At 40.9% G+C, this 18,902-nt stretch overlaps 2 protein-coding genes across 3 annotated transcripts in view; one reads left to right on the top strand and one right to left on the bottom strand.

Moving 5' to 3' along the window:
- MAF (MAF bZIP transcription factor) overlaps positions 1 to 18,404 on the top strand; it is a 197,819-nt gene extending 179,415 nt beyond the window's left edge. The window contains exon 3 of the mRNA XM_064670927.1: positions 7,404 to 18,404. The gene's annotated coding sequence lies outside the window, so the exon portion shown is untranslated. The remainder of the gene's footprint in view (positions 1 to 7,403) is intronic.
- Positions 7,638 to 18,902, bottom strand: part of WWOX (WW domain containing oxidoreductase) — a 492,462-nt gene continuing 481,197 nt past the window's right edge. The window contains exon 9 of one of the 2 annotated variants that reach the window (XM_064670919.1): positions 7,638 to 8,722. In XM_064670919.1, the coding sequence (XP_064526989.1) occupies positions 8,534 to 8,722 (189 nt within the window). In that variant the 3' untranslated portion in view covers positions 7,638 to 8,533. The remainder of the gene's footprint in view (positions 8,723 to 18,902) is intronic. The other variant, XM_064670920.1, reaches the window with a different exon arrangement.

Raw genomic sequence — 18,902 nt, 5'->3', positions numbered from 1 at the left:
CACCTGGATGCCCCATGGCACCCACTGATGGGCTCAGCATGAGGGCAATGACCCCCATCCACGTTCTTGAGGGAGATGCTCAGATGGGCTAAATATTTATGATGGTACAAAACCCCCGTACCTGACCCCAGAATACAAAGCCATAGAGATGAAAGGGGAAAAAAAGAAAATCTGTGGATTAAATTTATTACATAGTAGCACATACTTAATAACCAATTAAAGCCAAGATTTATTGGGAGCTAAATTACATTTGTATTATAAATAGAACTAGAATATACTGTTACAGAATAAAAGCAAAACATTTTAGCATTTAATATTGTAAAAGACAAAGCAATCTAATGGACCCTAAATGTTAATGGGTGTAAAGATTTACACTTTAATTGCATTTTCAAGTCATCTTATTTTACAGTGCTCTCTTTTCTATGTACATAGAAATCAACAATGTGCTGCAACATTATACTTAGTAGCGGCAAGACTGACTTAAGGAAACCTGTTATTATAGGCAAGATCAGTTTATTATGTATAAATCCTTGCAAACATTTTAATTGAAATGAGCAGTGGACTTTCACTGACCTTGGCTGCATGTATGTGAGACCTTCATAGCAAATTAAGCTGGTGAAAACTGTGTGTGAGAAGCCAAGAAGGGAGGGAGTGGTAACAAGGCAATTTCTATATGTAAAGCCAAAAAATAAACTATATTAGATTTAAGGATTTGCTTTATGGCAGGTAAAAAAAACACAAAACAACCCTAGCAAATGATGAAACATGAAATTATATCTGATTAAATTATTAAATATTAATATTGTATTTATTAAAGTATTATTAGCTATGATCAATTTGGGGATGACATCTGAGGTTGGCATTTTAGGACTTGCTTTCATAGCATATAGAAATGTCACAAACTTCCCAGAAACTGATTTTTGTGCTCATAAAATTTCTCTTCCAGTTTGTGTTACCGCTTCAAGATTCACAAGCTGAGTTACAGTTACAGATGAATCTAACTCATATTACATTTGAAAAAATAAATGTGCACTAAAAGTAATTAAAGCATGTTGGTTCATGAATAATACACCATTTTACTACTATTTGCCGAGTATAATGAGACAAGCTACTAAATTGACAATGAATGCTCTATTATGTGATTGCCAACTGTTTTATAAGATATTGAACAGATTCATTTATTCTATCATCATGTGCATTATCAAGCTATTGCTTTTTAATAAATTAATTTCTCCTGCGTCTCTCCAGAGCCTTACTTTGAAATCTGGCTGAAGGCATAAATGAAATTAATTCTGTGGTCTGGGTTTAAGTGCCAGCGCCGGGTGACTCGCAAACACCGCGGCGCAGTTGGCAGCCGAAGCACGGGGGGATTTCTCTGGGTGGCCGCGGCAGCGCCGGCCCCGGCGGAGACGCTTAATTGCGACGGCAAGGAATTCCTCCTAATAGCCAGCTGACAGAAACAGTCGCCCCTGCAGGGTAGGGCTCTCTGACAGCTCTTGTTTATCAGGGGCTCTCCTTGCCAGTCATCCCCTTTCCCCTGCCCTTCACCCCCACCCACTAACCCGCCGTAAATTGACCCTTTAATTGTTCGGCAGCCTAAACCTGGTGACACCAGCCATTGACTGCGAAGCAGCGCTTAATCCCTGGTTGGGTGATAGTGTCATTAGGAAAGTAATGTGACTGCGGGGAAGAATCTCCCATCTCGGCTTCGGGCTGGGTTGGGAGGATTATCTGTGAGCCCAGGGTTGGGGCTGAAGCAGCACGTACCGTCCATGCAGCCCCGATGCTGCCGAGCTATTTCGCTCGATGGTAAACAACTTCTAATTGCGGCTGTTGACAGGACTCACTGTATAACTAACCTTGCTGCAATGTTATTATTTCTGAAGGGAGCCTTTCTCCATATTTTTAACAATAAGTCTGACAGGTGTCATATTAAAAACAGGGCTTAATTCTAATGCAACTATTCCCACCCGCCTTTCCCTTCTCATTTTTGTGCCTCTGTAATGCATGAATTTCTCCTGCTCATAAAGATTAAAGGAACAGCTTTGCTGGAAGGAAAATACTGGTTTGTTTGTAGTCCGGGTACATCTGAGATGGTCTCAGCACCAGCTCCCTTTCTCCTCTCTTCTCCAGCCACGCTGGCTCAATGCTGGGAGGAAAGAGAGGAAGAGAAATAAAGCTTTCCCTGGGATGAGAGGTAATTCAGTATCCATTGAAGCGAAATTTCAGGCTTCCTTTGAACTGTGACCCACAGCCACCGGCCGGGCACTCCGTGGCTGCTCGGCCTGTGATGCATGGTTGACTGCTGTCCACCAGAGACTCAGCCCAGGCCAGCAGTTCACTTACAAGTTTACACTGGATTTAAGTCAAAATGCTAAAACGCTGGTGTTCAATCACTGCTAACTGTGTGCTCGGCAGACAGCTCCCAGCAGACTCTGTGCTTGTAAAATCCAATACGCCACATAAAGTAAGGGGTTTATGGAGGTGCGAGGGGTTTAGAAGACTTTTTTTTTTTTCCCCCTTCCCTCCTGCTTGTTTTTTTGTGATGCTGCTTTTCAGGTGCCCAGGATGGCTTCAGACTTATCCCATCCCACACAGGCAGCAGGCCAAGGCACAGAGGGCTGCACATGGAGAGGCACTATCCATTTCCATAACCTTCCCCTGTCTCTCCCGCCCTTCCTCTCAGGCTGCCTGCAGAAGGCAAAGTCCATTTTAAGGCCATTAGTTCCATGTTGATGTGATGATCAGTCAGGAGCAGCGTGGCTCCCATGCACTCACTTTTCTCTGTCCTCCCTTTGCAAAAAGCTCACACGTTTCACGCCCGTGAGCATCACACACACTCCTCAGTCCCCGCTAAGAACATGACAGAGCTGCTCAAACTGCTGCTGCAAAGGGCTAACACCAGCTCAAGGAAAAGTGTGCCTGCTTTGCCAGGAGGGATCACAGAAATCCAATGTACAACCCCCCTAATTTAGCCTGTGCTCACATATTTGAGGGCACTGCACCAGACCTGTGTAAGGTTTCTGTATGAACAATGTGCACGGTGCAGATCAGTCCCAAGAGCATTAACTAATGTTCAATTTTTACAACAGTTCTTTTAAAAGAGTGAAGATAACCAGTTAAAATAGTTTCACCAGACGTTTGGTGATCTGTTCCGTACTCCCTTAAGGTAGATGATTTTCTGTGACTCAAAAAAAAAATATATATTATTTCTTCCTCTCTTTTTTTTTCTTCCCCCTGCATAAGCAACTGCCCAGCAAATTGATAAGAGCCCTTTTTAATTAGATAGTGAAGTTGTATGGGTAATGTTCCATATAAAAGCTCTATAAAACACAGCAGAATTAATAAAATGACTGCTTCTCATTTAATTCAGGTCCTCCAAAGGGATCCATATGTCTTGCTTTGGTCTGTTTGTAGTACTTCTCTCCACCACCCAGCTACGAATTGATTAAAATCACATTCCTCACTTAAAACTGGAGCCCAGTTGGTAAGAGATACTGGATAGTAATTAAGGTCTGTGCACAGACACATGAACCCCCATAAAAAAAAAAGTACCAAAAGGAATCATTGTGCATCGCTTGGATTATATGCAAACACAGCTCATGTTGACAGCTACCTCTGGATGACTCCATCAGTACACACTTTATCTCCAGCTGTCCAAGTAATTTTCCCAGGATTTCGCCCCTCTTTTTCACTCCTCTCCACACAGATGGATTAGAGCAACAAACGGTTTACATGCTGCACATCATTAGCTATCCTCCCTCACTACCCAGCAGATAACAACTGGGCTCTATCATCAGGACATTCATAACACCTTGACACTTTTACAACTATGCTGTTCTCTGCCAGAGCAATCTTCTCTTTTAAAGCATGAAGCTAATTCACGAAACACCCCTTGGAAAGTACTCTGCAAACGCAACAGGGGTGGGGGAGAAAAGAAAAAGCACAGCCCAGAAAAGGCATCTAGTAAATAACATGGTTAGCAGTGTAGGGGGAAAAAAAAATCAAGAGAAAAGCAGCACATTCTTTCTCTCCAAGATACCTCTCTATTTTCCCATTTCCTCTGTCCCATGGTGAAGGACACCAGCAAACAGGCATCTGTCTGCTGTATTTCATTGCTCCCATCACTGTGTCACTCAGGCACCTCCAGAGCCTGCTGTCAGCAGGCTGGAGCAGGTAGACAGGGTGGCTGTGCAGGTCCCTGTCTGGATTCTGTGCTCCTGGTGATGTTTTGGCTGCTTCCCAGGCATGGGTTTCACCACAGAACCTCTTTGCAAAGGGACCAGTTGAAGGCTTTGGTCAGTCATGTCTTTACTTCTGGCTATTCTAGTTTTCCTAAACTGCCTCCAGTCTTAAGGAAACTTGACTCTAAAAGATTTGTTAATAAAACAACATTTTCCCTTCATGTGTTGGGACGCTGCTGCAGATCCCACTCATGCTCAGACATGGGCTTACATTTAGAATAAAACACAAACCTACAGCAGCCACTGGAGATGGAAAGCAATACATTTTAGCTGCATTTTCCAAGCTTCTCAGCATGCCCCCTGCCACCCCAACCATACATTTTAATGTATAGTACACGCTTGTTTAAAAAAGAAATACATAAGGAGAAAGAGTAATTACCGTAGCTTAAATTCAGCCCGATAAGAAGGGCTTGCACAGTCTGAGCAGCTGTTCCACTGCCATTCAGATTATGAAAATATAATCCTAGAGAACCTTGTCAAGATAAATACAGAGCATGAAATGTATAGGCAATTTTTCCCCAGCCACATATAATGATCAATTCCAAAGCCACAAGTGATACCAAAGGACAAAATAAGATCTGTCTAGACTTTCTCACTTACAAGATATTGATCATTCCAATGGTAAAATGGTTAGTATAAGTGTGTTTGGCTTGAAAGGTCATGAGCTTAACACCTGACAAGGAGTTATTCAACCTTGATATAAGTCAAATTATTGCAATGTTGCTGGAAAGACTTTCTCTAATAAAAATCTCTACCTGGGCTGAGAATATCTGAAATTTGTCTTCCAGGTGTCAAAGGAGAAAGCAGGGAGGGAAAAAAAAAACCCAACAAACCAAGACTTGGCATGGGTTTCTGCTGGTTCCCCTCTATGTAATTTTGCAAGTACAGGTCCCAGCAGTCAGTTACTGTCTGGCAACATCTGCTTCGTGGACAGCAGTAGAAGCTGTCACTGACTGAAATGGCACATCCATTCCCCTAAGAGCTTCTGGTGGCTCTTCTATCTCAGCAAGGGAGTTTGCTCACTCGCCTACCCGGACTTGCAGATACAGGGCACCAGCTCAGGGTCCAAAAATCACCATTAAAGTGGGAAATGTTGACTTTGGAAGGAAAGCAGGGGGGAAGGGGTCGAGCAACGCCCTGCAGCGTGTGGGTGGGAAATGCTCCGCGGCATCGCCTGCCAACACCTCCCAACACCTCCCCTTCAGAAAGTCCTATGGGGCCTGAGCTGTTCATCAGAGACACAGCCCTTACCCAGCCTCCTCCTTTTTTTATGGGGATAACTAGCAAGTGCTTATTAGGACTATTAGGAGCTTGATGTGAATTTGCTGGATCTTTTCCAAGAACTATAAATACCCGATCTATTTTGCTTTATTCAGTTCTTTTTGTTTTGCTGATATGATACTAGTTAAGGTTAATGGGGTTTGCTTTAATATTAGACACAGGATCGCTTAACTACCTTTAATGAACACTGGAGTCAATGCATTGTGGAGTAATTCACACAGACATTGCCTCAGGTAAATCAACCAGAAAAATGTAAGCCAGTCGAATAAATAAATCTGACTGGCTGTAAATGTGCCAAATTTTACACCAAAATATATTTGAAAGCCAATGGCTTAGCCACATCTAGGATATTAAAATGGAGGGCTTGGAGTCTGTTTCTTTTCAATTGCTTTTCCTTTTAATGTCCCATGCACATCCCTCCTGTGCTGAAATCAAGCTGAGAGTGCAAGAAAAATTATTTTCACAAGTGTTTCTAATAGAAATAAATGCTGTACAGTTTTGTGCTTTTTCTTTAATTTGGAAAAAGCCTTTTTTTAATACTGGTTATCTCAACACAGAAGCATGAGAGACAAAGAGGAGAACAGAGAGAGGAAGAAAGAAAATGGAGAAAAAACAGAGAGAAAAAAGAGAAAGAGAGAATGGGAGCAAAATAAAAAAGTAAGGAAGAAAAAAACCAGAGAGCAAGTAATTTTATCTACATTGGAGAAAATTATGACATTGAAATTCTAGACAGGGCAATACACTAGTGGCAATAAATATTTATTAACCAATAGGGAGCAGAAGAACCCAAGCAACTAAGTGAAGTTAGGGGTTAACTTACTTCATACTTGTGCAAAACTATGCTAACATTAAAAGTGATCTTACCTTGTAACACTGAAATAGGGAGCCATGCACAGAGGAAAAACACTGTCCACCTTCCAGATACTCTTTGAAGGAAGGCAGGCAATCTCTCTGAGTACTGAATTCTCATAAAAGCATGCAATATTTCAGCAATAAGGAATGACAGGGTGTTCATTATTGGTTATTAATGTTTGCCTAAATGGAGCATAAGGCCCAGGCCTTCGGGGGAGTGCAGAGCTCCCAGCATCACTTAATTACTGCCTCTTCTTAACCCAGCAATGCCAAGCTCCAATGCAAAGCTCTGCTGTCGTACACTCCCTGTATTTTAGGAGAGTAATTCTGTTTGGCTGTGAAAAGGAAAAATAATGTGCTTGTGAAGGCTGTTGCACAGGTGACAGAAGTTAATCACTTTTCTCCCCAGATAAACTCCAGACAATACAAGGAATTTGACTGTAGCCATTGCTTCAACTTGCAAACCCTTCGACCCATTCCACGAATTTTCAGGCATTACACTACACCAGCATCTGGTCTGTGTAGCACAGACTGGAGAAAACTTCTAGGAGACAAGAAAGACCTTTTATTATTCCTCAAAAGGCTGAAAAGATTCTCGAATAGCCCCTTTTATTTTTTTATTCCAAAAATGTTTCAGTGCAGGAGAAAGCTCATAAAGATGTGCTGGCCTTGGGGAAGGGGCTGCAGCTAGTAGAGGAAGACACGTGGGCAGGACTGCTTATCTGCTGAAGGCTGTTGCTACAGGGATGGCACAGCAGGGCTAAAAAAGGGCCATATATTCTTTACTGCTGCTTTAGGAAAGCCTGTGGCATCAGGTAAGGAAGCAGACAAGTAGGGAGCAGCTGAGGCTGCATTTCAGCAGAAGGGTTAACTCCTGTTCAACAACTAATCCAACGCACTGTGATTGCAAACAAGCAAAATCATGGAAAGCAGATTGTTAACAATAAAGCATAAATAATAAGGGGATCAAATAAACTTCTATTAACAATGTGTCCTTCTATTTATTTGTTTATATTCTGTCTACAGAAAATGTGATGCTGGACTGAGGATGGCTTAGAACAACCTTCTGGCATGAAGACAGCTACAAAGCACAAAATACAAAAAATGAACTCAGAAAGAAACGAGAAAAAAACAGCGTTTTCTTGGCACCAACAAGAAGCTCTTTATTTTTCCTCAAGTTTTCTTTTCTAAAAAAAAAAAAAAGTGGAACTAAGACATTTGCAGAAATGAGACAACAAACTTTCTCTTCAGGTGACAATATTCAAGCAAGCATGTTGTTTTATTGAATTTAAATGGAAAGAAAAAAAGAGACAGATTTGGAGTGGGATACAGTATCAGGAGAACTGAGAAACTGTGAACTTTTAAAGAAAAAAAAACCTCCTTAAAACTGTGAACTGAGAAATGGATGGAAATACCATTTAAACCCCTGATTACACTCTGTGTGTTCTTAACGAGACATCATCATCTTTGCTAACTTGACAGTATTTAGGGAATGGTTTACAACGTATCTTTTATTGTAATCTTTTAAGAAAAAACCAGAAATATTTAATTAGCTGTGACTTTACCATTTCTGTTCAGATGTCTTCTTGCACCTTCTTTTTTCTAGACAGTGCAGATGTATTTGCAGCCAGCAGTCAAGGACAGAAAAGATTTCTTTCCCTAATAATCTTTTGATTTGCCACACCCAATAAAATCCTTGTAGGGAAAAAGAATCAACACAACTACCACCTCCCAATCAATACCTAAAGCCTAACAGACAGTAATTATCAAAATAAGGAGGAAATCCCATATTGGGCTACATACCTACCCATTAATCAAAACAAGAGAAATTATCTGCAGCATTGCTTTTCTAAAATAAGACAAAAGATACCTCCTTGGGTTACACTTTGAACAGGCTATAATCAAAAGAAGGAGAACCGAGACTAACTAAGCCCCAGGAAGCCGCATTGTCCCTTTAACCCGCAGTATTCCCCATTTCCCATTAGTACTTAACATTTTTCACTATGTTGTGACTGCTATTATTTCATTTAACACTGGTTAATCTGTATCTGAGGTACATGGAAACCCTCTAGATGATAAGATTGGACAGGTTCCAGCGTTGGCAGTTTCCGAGCGTGCACACACTCGTGTGTTTTGATCCTTCCAGGAGCTCCCTGCTATTTGGCCTGCCTGCCAATTCGTTCTTGGATCAGCCTCTCGCTCAGCTCCCAGAGGGCTGTGGCCGTGGCGTCGCCCTGTGCCTCCTGCGAGGGCAGGCAGCGGCAGCAGTTGTTGAAGTACATCCCGCCCAGGCCCTCCAGCTCCGCCGCCGTGGCGCAGTAGACGGTGGTGGCAGCTCCTTGTTGCTGGAATTTAAAAAAAAAAAAAAAAAAAAAAAAAAAAAAGAAAGAAAAAGAGAGAGAGAAAAAAATATATAAATACATATAGAGATATTTTATCGTTGTAATTTCGACTGCAGCGCTTTGAAGCTGTGTCTTACGAAAGCATCGTGGCCGACAAGGTAACCTGCCCGGTGACAAGGCTGGAGCCCTGCTGAAGGCACTGCCTGCCTCCTGGACACTTATTTACCAACCACCTCAATGAGGCTTTTATTTTTTTTTCTTTTCCTTCCCTCTTTTCTTCCCTCAGGAAAAAAGACAATCTTGAACCACAGCCCTAGGATCAGGTTTTTTGCCCCTTTTCAGTAAAAACCTGGATCGGCAGCAGGGGATGCCCAGGCTGTGTTTGGCACCACAACTGCTGAGCTGGGTTTAAAAGCAGCAGCACCTCAGAGCTTCCCTTTACAACACAGAAAGCACTTACTGTGTGTCTGGGCACCCCCCCTGCCCAGCCCCGACCCGCAGCGCCGGCTGATGGATGGATTTCGTTTGTTTGGGTTTTTTAAACCTCTTGTACAAAATTAACCTGGGCACTCCAATTAAGGCCTATCATGTAAAGTGCAATCGGGAGTGGTGCCAAACCTGCCATGGATCTTTGATCAACAGTTTCACCGTGGCAATTGTCACTGCTGCCACGGAAGGGTGTTTGTCTGCTGCAGGCAGAGATGGGCTGATTTTGCAAAGATGTGAGTTTTTCCACTGGAGTTTTGTTCTCTAACAACCATTCCTCATAATGCTTTAAGAAATAGAGTGGGTAGATTAGAGGCTTTTGTGGATCAGAAGGTGTTTTTTTTTATTTTTCTTGCTTTTTAAAAATTTTTCTTCTTTTTTTTTTCCCTTACCCTTTCCCTCTTTTTTTTTTTTTTTTTTTTTTTTTTTTAAATACCAAGTGAACAGGAAGAATGGGTTTCTCTGAATTTCTCTAACAGAAACATGGAGATGGAGGCCACAGGGTTGGGGCAAGAACCCTGGCACAGGCAATGGGCTACTCCCTGGCACAGATTAAAAACAACAGAGCCAGAACAGCTGGAGAGAGGGCAAGAAGCTAGTTTGCTTTGTAAACTATAATTAAAAATAATAGGTGAGAGCTCATAGCAAAACACAACACTAATTTAAAACCGATAGAGTTTATCTGGCATCTTATGATTATTTATGTACATCTTAGTCCTTTCTGTGGTAACTAATTATGAGCTGATAGGAATCAGAATAAAGAGGCTGCCAAGTGCAATTGAAAAAGTAAACGAAGAGAAATTAGTTGTTGCCGCATTAAGATAATTTAATGGGAAAAGAGAATAGGCTTTAATCTCTTGAGATTTTTCCTTCAGTCGTTTTTTTTGGCCTTTCATTGTCACAACCAAGGAAACTCAGGGTGCTGTTAGGGGGCCAACCTGCAGAAGACCTCTAGTTTGCATTCTCATCCTTCAAGGACAGGAAGCAGTTTTAAAAGCCCCGATTCTCCTTATTTGAGGCATCTCAATTTTTTAGCAGCAAAGAAATGCATATTTGTTTGCAAGACATGCATTTTCCTCAGCAGATGGGATTAAACTGATAATGATGACTCCACAGCTTAGAAATGATCTCCCACCACAAGGTAAACCAAAACTGTCTGTATTAAGTATTTTGAAAGGCATATATTTATCAACAGACCAAAATATTTTTAAAGTTAGTATAATACATAGTAATCCTCTTATTAAACCAATATCTTTTTTTAAAAAAGAGAAAATATCTTAAAGGTGGTAGCAGAAATGGAAGAGAGTTCTACTAAAAATAATATTAATAGAGAACAATAAAATTTCTATGCTCATTTCAACTATCCTATAAAGCTCTACAGTATAGGTATGATCACTGTATTCAGCTGTTTAGAATGATTCAAAGCCCCTAAAGAGTATTATTAGGTTTTTGCAAGCAATTCAACTGGACTTTTATTAGAAAGGTAAAATTAAACTAAATTGCTCAATGCAGAGCGAGAGCCCTTAAGCTGTTGCTGAAAAGCATCCGTCCAGCCAAGCTAAACTCAGGCTATCTCTAACAGAACTCAGCTAATTCATAAAATGGAAGTTTATCAGGGCAGTTTAAAATCCAACCCAAACAATAATTTATCTTTTCAAATGAGTCAAATTTGATGACGTTTAAACAAAATTCTCAGCAGACAGAAAAACGTCCCAGAGTATAACAGCGGTGCTTTATACCTCGAATATTGACACAAGCTAGACTCCAAAAGAAGGGAATAGTTTTCCCCGTGTGAGCATAGGATATTTACTTTAAGTGATAAAAGATTATGTGGCTGGAAGCCCAAAGCACTTTATCTTGTGATGCCTCCAGTGTTTTGCTGAGAACTGGATGTAAGCAACGTGCCATTTGCTTTTTGGCTGTGTGTATCTTTACTTCTTTCTAAATGTTTCAATCGTGTTGGCTGCTTCAGAAGGAGAAAATTCAATGGTTCTATCATTGAAGGAAAAGTACCTTTCTTATTACTTAAGAGAAATGCAGTCATATTTATCCCTTCATTGGCAGAGGGTAAAGCTTTAGTATCTCACAATAACGGACAGATATGAACTCATCGAGCCTAGGAGAATTTTTCAGACAGCAAAACTACATAACAGGAGGTGAATCCCAGATTCTCAAAGCCAGTTAAGCACCTCATTTCCTTTGGTGAATGTGAGCTGGTTGCATTCAGACACTTGAGGATTTGCCTAAGTGACTTGTCCAAGGACAGAGGGGAACAAGTGTCACAGAGTCACAGGAATCAAATCCCACTTTGGGTTGGGAGGGGTATCAAGAGGTCTCTAGCCCAACCTCCTGCCCAAAGTGAGATGCCCAGAAGCCCCATATATGCCATGCTGAACAGGAAGGTTCTCAAGGGATAAATTCCTCCTTTGCACCTACGACTCAGATCCCACAAACTTCTGAGAAGAGCCAGAGCTGCAGATAACTGCAAACTGCCTGAGCTGCCAGCCATGCCTTGCTGGGCTGAGAAGCTGCTCCACTTCTGAGTAAATATTGTTTATCCCTCATGAACACAGTCCTTTGAATGACATCTTTATATGCTGGGGCTTATGACAGTTTAGTAACAAGTTTTAATTTTTTGCTCATCAGCTTTCCTGTTCACATATCATCAGCATACGACAGCAGAGGATGTTAGGGAATCTAATTAGTAAACAATTCCATACTGCTGATACAAGATGAAACATTCTTAAACCGATAAAAAGAGCACTTTAATCACTGTTGAATGACTTTCAATGCCAAGCGGTTTGTGCCATGTCAGAACATAATTTGAAGAAGATTAGAGTACTATATAAAAGAATTAATGTTAACAACTTCGTTAAAAAATGTCTTAAACAATGAGCCTGTCAGTTGTCACAGACTCTCCCTGATCCATTGTGATTAAGGCCCCCCCCTCCCAACAATTTCAGCTGATAAACAATGCTAAAAGCGCTGGGCAACCTAAACATTTTTTTCCATAGGTCCATCAGTTGTACAGGGTGCTAATCACCAGAGCTGGGGTCAGCCTTCTTTAACCTGCAACAAAGGCAGCGGGTTGCAATAATGAATACACAGGATAAAGAATTTGTGAGAAGCCCAACTGAATCTTTAATCATGCCTCAATGCCATTTCCGATCCAGTCAAACATTTGAAAGCTGCTAGGCAAGCACCACGCTATCAATCTTGCCAGCGTACGTAAAATTACCCAGGAATCTTGTTTTGGATTAAGTTGAAGAGTGTCTTAGTAATAAGGGTTCATCATTCTCTTCCGCAAATCATTTGTCAGTTTTGTAATACAATCTTCCACTGCAGCAGGGTGGGATTTATACAGCAGTTGCTGTTTATTTATAGTTGAGGCTCAAAGATCTAAATTATCCATCCTTCTGAAATCCTTTGTTGAGTTGAAAATACTAAGTAGATACTAGTTCATAGGCATTTATTTCATAACTGCTAGCTGTCTATTTGTAACTGATGGCACTGAATGCAAATAGATATTGAATATCTTAGCAGTAAAAGAAAAGGGGTTCTTGAGATACAGTATATGGTAAAACCCTCATTAATGTAGGTAATACATCTGTTAGTACTCTGAGATACCATTTATGTTCCTGATAAGAAAACATATTACACAGTTAATGTTTAGTTTTTAGATTTGTCTACTTTCAAATGCATGTTTATTTTCCAAAATTAGATGCCTGTTCTGAAGCAAGTTTACATACCAAGCATATAAATAATAGAAACAAAGCCATAATTTATCTGTATATTTATCAACTATGAATGAATAGGATCCACTCAACATTGCTTGCCAGGAAGGTGGGATCAGCTTATTTGAAAAGGAGGGTTTATTTTCTTATGAAAAATTAAGGATAAAGGCCAGTTATCTTGGTAGCTTAAGTTGAGCACAGAGCATTTTAAAAGATGGCCAAGGGAAAGAGGTGAATTCAAAATGACATAAGAGGCAAGTATTTGTGACAAGGGCCAGATTCAAAGCAAGCAGCTCAAGTGAAATAAAAGGCAAGTGCTTCCTTGAAAATCTTCAGGCTGTTCCTGTTACTCATATCAGGACTATTAGAGAAAGCCAACATAACCCTAACACAAAAATATCAGATCCACACAAAGGCATTGTAAGCATACCATTTGTACCTAAATAACTCATTACACAGCAGTGTGAAGATGAGGTAGAATCATAGAATAATTAAGGTTGGAAAAGACCATTGAGTCCAACCACAAACCTAACCTAATAACCAAGGTATATTCCAGATCGTGAAACCACTGGGGTCTCCCATATCTTCTCTGTGCCTCTGAAAAGCACCCTGAAGAGCTCAAATCCATTCTGCCAGAGAGGGAAAAACCCTTCACCAGCTGGCTTCTGTCATTCCTTGGAATAACAGACAAAATTATATGGAATTTGTTTCCACAATGATCAGTTCCAAATTGTCCAAACCGAACCCCAAAGTGACAGCTGCTATTTTACATTCCTCGAGCTCCACATCCACCTGGAGTGAATCAGCACAGGTTTGCTGCCTTCTTGGAGGCTCCACAGGTTGGAGCAGTGGCTGAGGATCTTCTCCATTGCTTGTTGGGAGCCTGATGCTGATGCTCAGGGGGGAGTTGCGGGGCTGTGCAGCCTGGGGGCACCTGGCTGGGCAGCCCCACTCCGAGCTGTGGCTCAGCACCCGAGCTCCCCTCCTGGGAGAAAACTGCCCTCAGAATGGATTTGTTTCCTTTTGGGATTGCTTGCAAATCCCCAGCTGGGATTTTGCTGCAGAGTTTTCTCAAACTGTACTTTTTCCTTTCTCTGTAATTTAAATTGGTTGTTTTTCCTATTGAGCTCAAGTCTTTGGGAACGACACGGAGCAAAATGACCTCTTCTAAAAAGCACTAGCAAGTCTAAAATCCTCATGTTCTCATTCAGCCTTCGGGATACCCCAGTATCTCAAGTGTTTTTAGGAGCAATCTTAAGAGCTGTTTGGAGGTATCACCCATGGCTGAGGCCAGTTGTAGCTGAGGGAGCTACTTCTCAATGTCAGGCATTACTTTACTCCAATTCCTAATGGGATAGCTCCAAGCTGTGAGGGATAGTCACTTTTCCTACAATGCACTGAACAAGTTTTGCCTGTGAGACGACAGAACTGTTCAGTTCCTGCAGCAGTCCTCTTACTCAGAGCAATCCCAAACACTCAGTTATCTTATGAGTAACACTCAGAATATGTATGTATTAGTGTCCTGCAAGAAAATAGGATTCCTTGATTGCTTTTTCAGCCAGGAAATATGAAACTGAGACCTGCCTTTGCTGTTTTGGGTGAGTGTGAAACTGAAATCATATCTGCAGCTAAAAAAAATAAAACTTTGGAGCTGCCAAATATGATCTAAAACCCCAAATCAGGCTCAGTTGACTTCAGGTCCTATTTCCACCCAAGTGCCAGCAGGAAAACGTGACCTGAACTGATGCTGTATTTACAGTCTTTTCAAAGGTCTCACCGAACCACATCTAAACCAGAGGTTCTCAACCACCTCCCCTTCCCCCATCACCACATTTAAACCAGCAAAGCATCTCTTAGAAGATAATACAACGGATAAACCAAAATCTATAAGGTCTGCTTTTTCCCCTCTGATGTATTCCTTTTTCAACTAATTCCCAACTACAAAGACTCAAAACTCCATCAGCTTCTCTACTTGCAAAGCATAGTTGGTTTCAAGCTGTAACTTTTCTTAGTGTCATTAAAACCCTTACACATTTACAGTATTCTTTACATACATTATAGGAGATAAGTGTGCTATGTTCTTTGAGTAAGGAAACTGCAGTAGTTCACGAAAGAGGATTTGTTTTCAACTGCTGAGGCATTAAGACTTAGTGATTATTTCAACTATTCAGTACATGCAGCTATATTTAACTTACATTCTGGGTTTTTAACTTTGCAAAAGAAATTGTGTCCATTGTAATAAATGTATTTTGATAATGCACCGTGTTGTTTGTGTTATGCAACACCCCGTATGTTCTCAATTACAGCAGTGACAGAGCTTGAAAACTTCCAACCTCCAACATCCAGTGTCAAACAGATTGTCTGCAATCACTCCACAGGAGAGAAAAAAAAATACAATACAGGACGTGAAGTCAGAAGAACTGGGTTGATTTTTATCTTTTTGACTTTTCCTTTCCTAGTGAGCTTGGACAAGTCACTTCAGCTCCCTGTACCTCACTTTTCCAAGCTGTAAAATGGAGAGAGTACTCTTATTTACCCACCTCACAGGGGTGTTGTGAGGAGTAGTTCACATTTATGGAGTGCTTTCATGCTTACTGTGGAAAAGCACTGTGTAAGTATAAAGTGTTATATTATTGTTAAAATGTGTACAAGATGTACAACAAGGTTGACAAAATAGCTGACAAAAATGTAATTACCTTTCAAAATCATGCCTATTTTTCTCTGTTGTATAAACTTAATTCTTTAACCTGTGAAGCTGTCTGCTACTCCAGACCCTGTTCCAGTCTCTTCCCTCTCTCACCCTGTTTCATTTTGCCCAGCTCACAGAGAACTTGGTAAAACTCTTTACTTGCCAAAACACCATTGAGTATCAAAAAATGGATACTTTAGAGGGAAACAGTCCCTAAAAGGGCATTCATCTCTCCTACCCTTTGCATATGCTAGGCAGAGCCATCATGGCATACCAGGAGTGGGATTCAGTTGCCTAACATGGATCTTAAGACATCTGAGCTGCCTTAGGATATCCCACGTGCTCCACAGCTGTCTCTCAGAAGGGCACATATTTCTCATAGGTCTGGTATTGTAGCTGCCAGCCCCTCACAGATATCTCAGCTGAAACCATACAATGGTTAAGACAACAGCAGACTGTGCAATGTAAATGCTTTTACCACAGCATCTGGGAGGGAGTTGGTTCCCACAGGCAGCACCGTATTACTTTCTTTTCCAGTATCTTATTAAAGTCCACAGTCAGCTTCTGAAAATTGTGTCAAGGCTGACACAGAGCTATCTTAAGCTCCAAAAGCTGTAATGAAGCCCGTGGCTTTCTCTTGCTCCACCGGCATTTGAGGGCAGGAGCAGCAGCACACCTCGCAGGCTGCTGGCCCTGGCCTCTTTACCCACACCACATTTCCAGGCAGATCACTGCTGCCTTTCCTTCTCCTGCCCACTGAACTCCTGTTCACACCTGATTTACACTTTTAAGACATCGTTGCTCCACTGAAGTGGCAGTTTTGAACACTGCATGCAAATTTCTATGATCTTTTCCTCTCACAGGCCGGTACGGAGCAGTGGTGCGATCCTGCATGCTTCTGCTCATTCCTAGATTTGGGAAAATTCCCAATTTGAGGAAAATTATCAATCCTTATTTTGGAGTTTAATGGGGTAAGGGTGAGATCAGGTTGACCAAAAGATGCTGCTGTCCATTCCTTGCCCTGTGTGCCAACACTGGCCAGTGCAGTGAAAAGCAAAGAGCATGTAGGGGACAGTCCTTGGGCATCCCAGCAGCGCTGCTGGGGGCTGATCATACCCGAAAATCCACTCCAGCTCACTTTCTGAGCTTCTGTGATGCACATTTATACAAACACAAGTCCTATCACAACTTGTCGGCCACTGTCAAAATGGAAATCCTACGGAGGACGTTGGAAATCCTCCTGAGACACATAACCTGCCAGCTGAGGGAGGATTCTTCCAGGCAAGGGTAATTTGAAGAGTTGAGCAAACAGGTTGTTGACAATGAACACATCCTGCCAAAAAGAGAGATTAGATGTGCTGCTGCAACTAAATCATCAGAATTGGTCTGGCTGGTGTTTGGGCATACGTAGATGGGAGTTCACTGAAATCACTTCTGTTATTAACTTATGCTGAATTGAAATGTTTTATGTTTTTAATGTACCTAACTTTAATTATATATATACTTTATATAAATGTATGTATACAAACGGGACTGTATATGCTGTATATATTTATATAGCTTTTTAATACTATTACTAGTCCAAATTTAGACTTTTTCATATTGCAAAGAATGCCATTGCAATGCTGACATTTGGCTTCCTCCTTCATGCACAGATAGTTTTTTAGACTGATTTCTATTTCAGACATGAGTGGAAAAAAAACACCACACAACATAATGCTTTTTAAGTAAGTGACCTTTTGGGACAGATATTTAACAAGCTGTTTGTTTAGGTTTTAAAGATAAAAGACTGTTTTTCATCTGTTGATATACACACATATGCACATACAAACACGGACACACACACAGTTCAATAATACAATGCATTGAAAAACCACAGGGTGTTATGATGGGGAAGTACCATGGTAAGAAAGTAGCTACTAACTCTGTCTTCCAGAAACTAATTAAGGGAATGTATTTTGCAATAATACAGATCTAGCAAACAGGCCTCTAAAGTCTAGGCTTAGAGCTGTAAGCCAGGCACTCCTGTATTATGTATGTGTGATTTTCATAGATAGCCTGCTGTAAAGTGTGCCCTGTTAGTGCATCTTTCAGGCTCAAAGACACTGGCCTTGTTAATATTTCATTTAGTACATACTGTAGAGTCTCATTTATATTACTTCTATAATTAATGGTGATAGCTTAGGCACTGCCTTTACAAGGAGAGATCCCTGTATGTTGGTCAATGGATAATGAGAAACAATAGATATTTCATTCACCAGCAGCTTGTTGCTAGTTAGTAGGAAATTATCGTGTGTACTGTTGCTTTAATTGCCAGGGTAAATAATGCCGCCGCTGTGTTAGTGAACATTTTAAAGCACTTGATTCAAATAGACTAGAAACAAAACACAAAAAAAAAAAATTACCTTTATTATGCTATACCTTAGCATAGGGAGTTAAAAAGGTATGTCTTAAAACATTTGCGTTCTATCATGCAAATATATCTTAATATGCATGTGCTGACTATTCAACTACTGTATTTTAGGAAATACAATTATGCTGCCTTTCTCTTCTTCTATGTAGACTGTAAATAACTGTAGATCTTTCTCTTGTTTTCCCATGTAAATATATGTAAATATTAACAAGCTATGCATGCTGATATTCTAGGCAATTTCAGGTACTTTTATAATCTGAAGGCATGTACTTGAACTGGTTTGTTAAAAAAAAAAATCAACTCTCTCAAATCCTTTAAAGCTCATTAGAAATTAAAGATTTCTTACTAGACTGGTTCCTTCAATCTCAGTTGCTTTTTTGTTTATTTTTTCCCCTGCTTTGCCAATGTTGTCCCCCAAGACCTGGCACCAAGGATACGTATTCCAGGGCTGTTTCCTCCAAAGCACGAGGTCCTATCTCAGGATATGATTCATTCCCCAGCTGAGGATGTGGAACATTTAAATTCAACACCATCCCTGTTTGTAAATCTCAGCAGAGACTCTGAGAGGAGGGAAGTCTCTCCCCTTAGTTCTGATCTCTCCCTCTGTTTAATGATCACAGAACCATAGAATGGTTTGTGTTTTAAAGGAACCTTTAAAGATTATCTAGTTCCAACTCCCTGCTATGGGCAGGGACACATTCCACTAGACCAGGTTTGATGATTTCTACTTCATTTTCTCAATCCATAATCCATCAAGCCAGGATCTAATACCACCAGTGCCAGGACTGGGGTTAGAGGGCAGATGTTGCCACAGCCAAGAGCAGTCCCCCCATGTCTGGTTGTGCTGCAGTCTGGCTGCTC

This window comes from Pseudopipra pipra, chromosome 14, assembly GCF_036250125.1.
Source record: "Pseudopipra pipra isolate bDixPip1 chromosome 14, bDixPip1.hap1, whole genome shotgun sequence".
Taxonomy (NCBI): Eukaryota; Metazoa; Chordata; class Aves; order Passeriformes; family Pipridae; genus Pseudopipra; species Pseudopipra pipra.
Note: the sequence above shows the minus strand (reverse complement) of the source record. Positions and strands in the feature narration are given on the sequence as shown.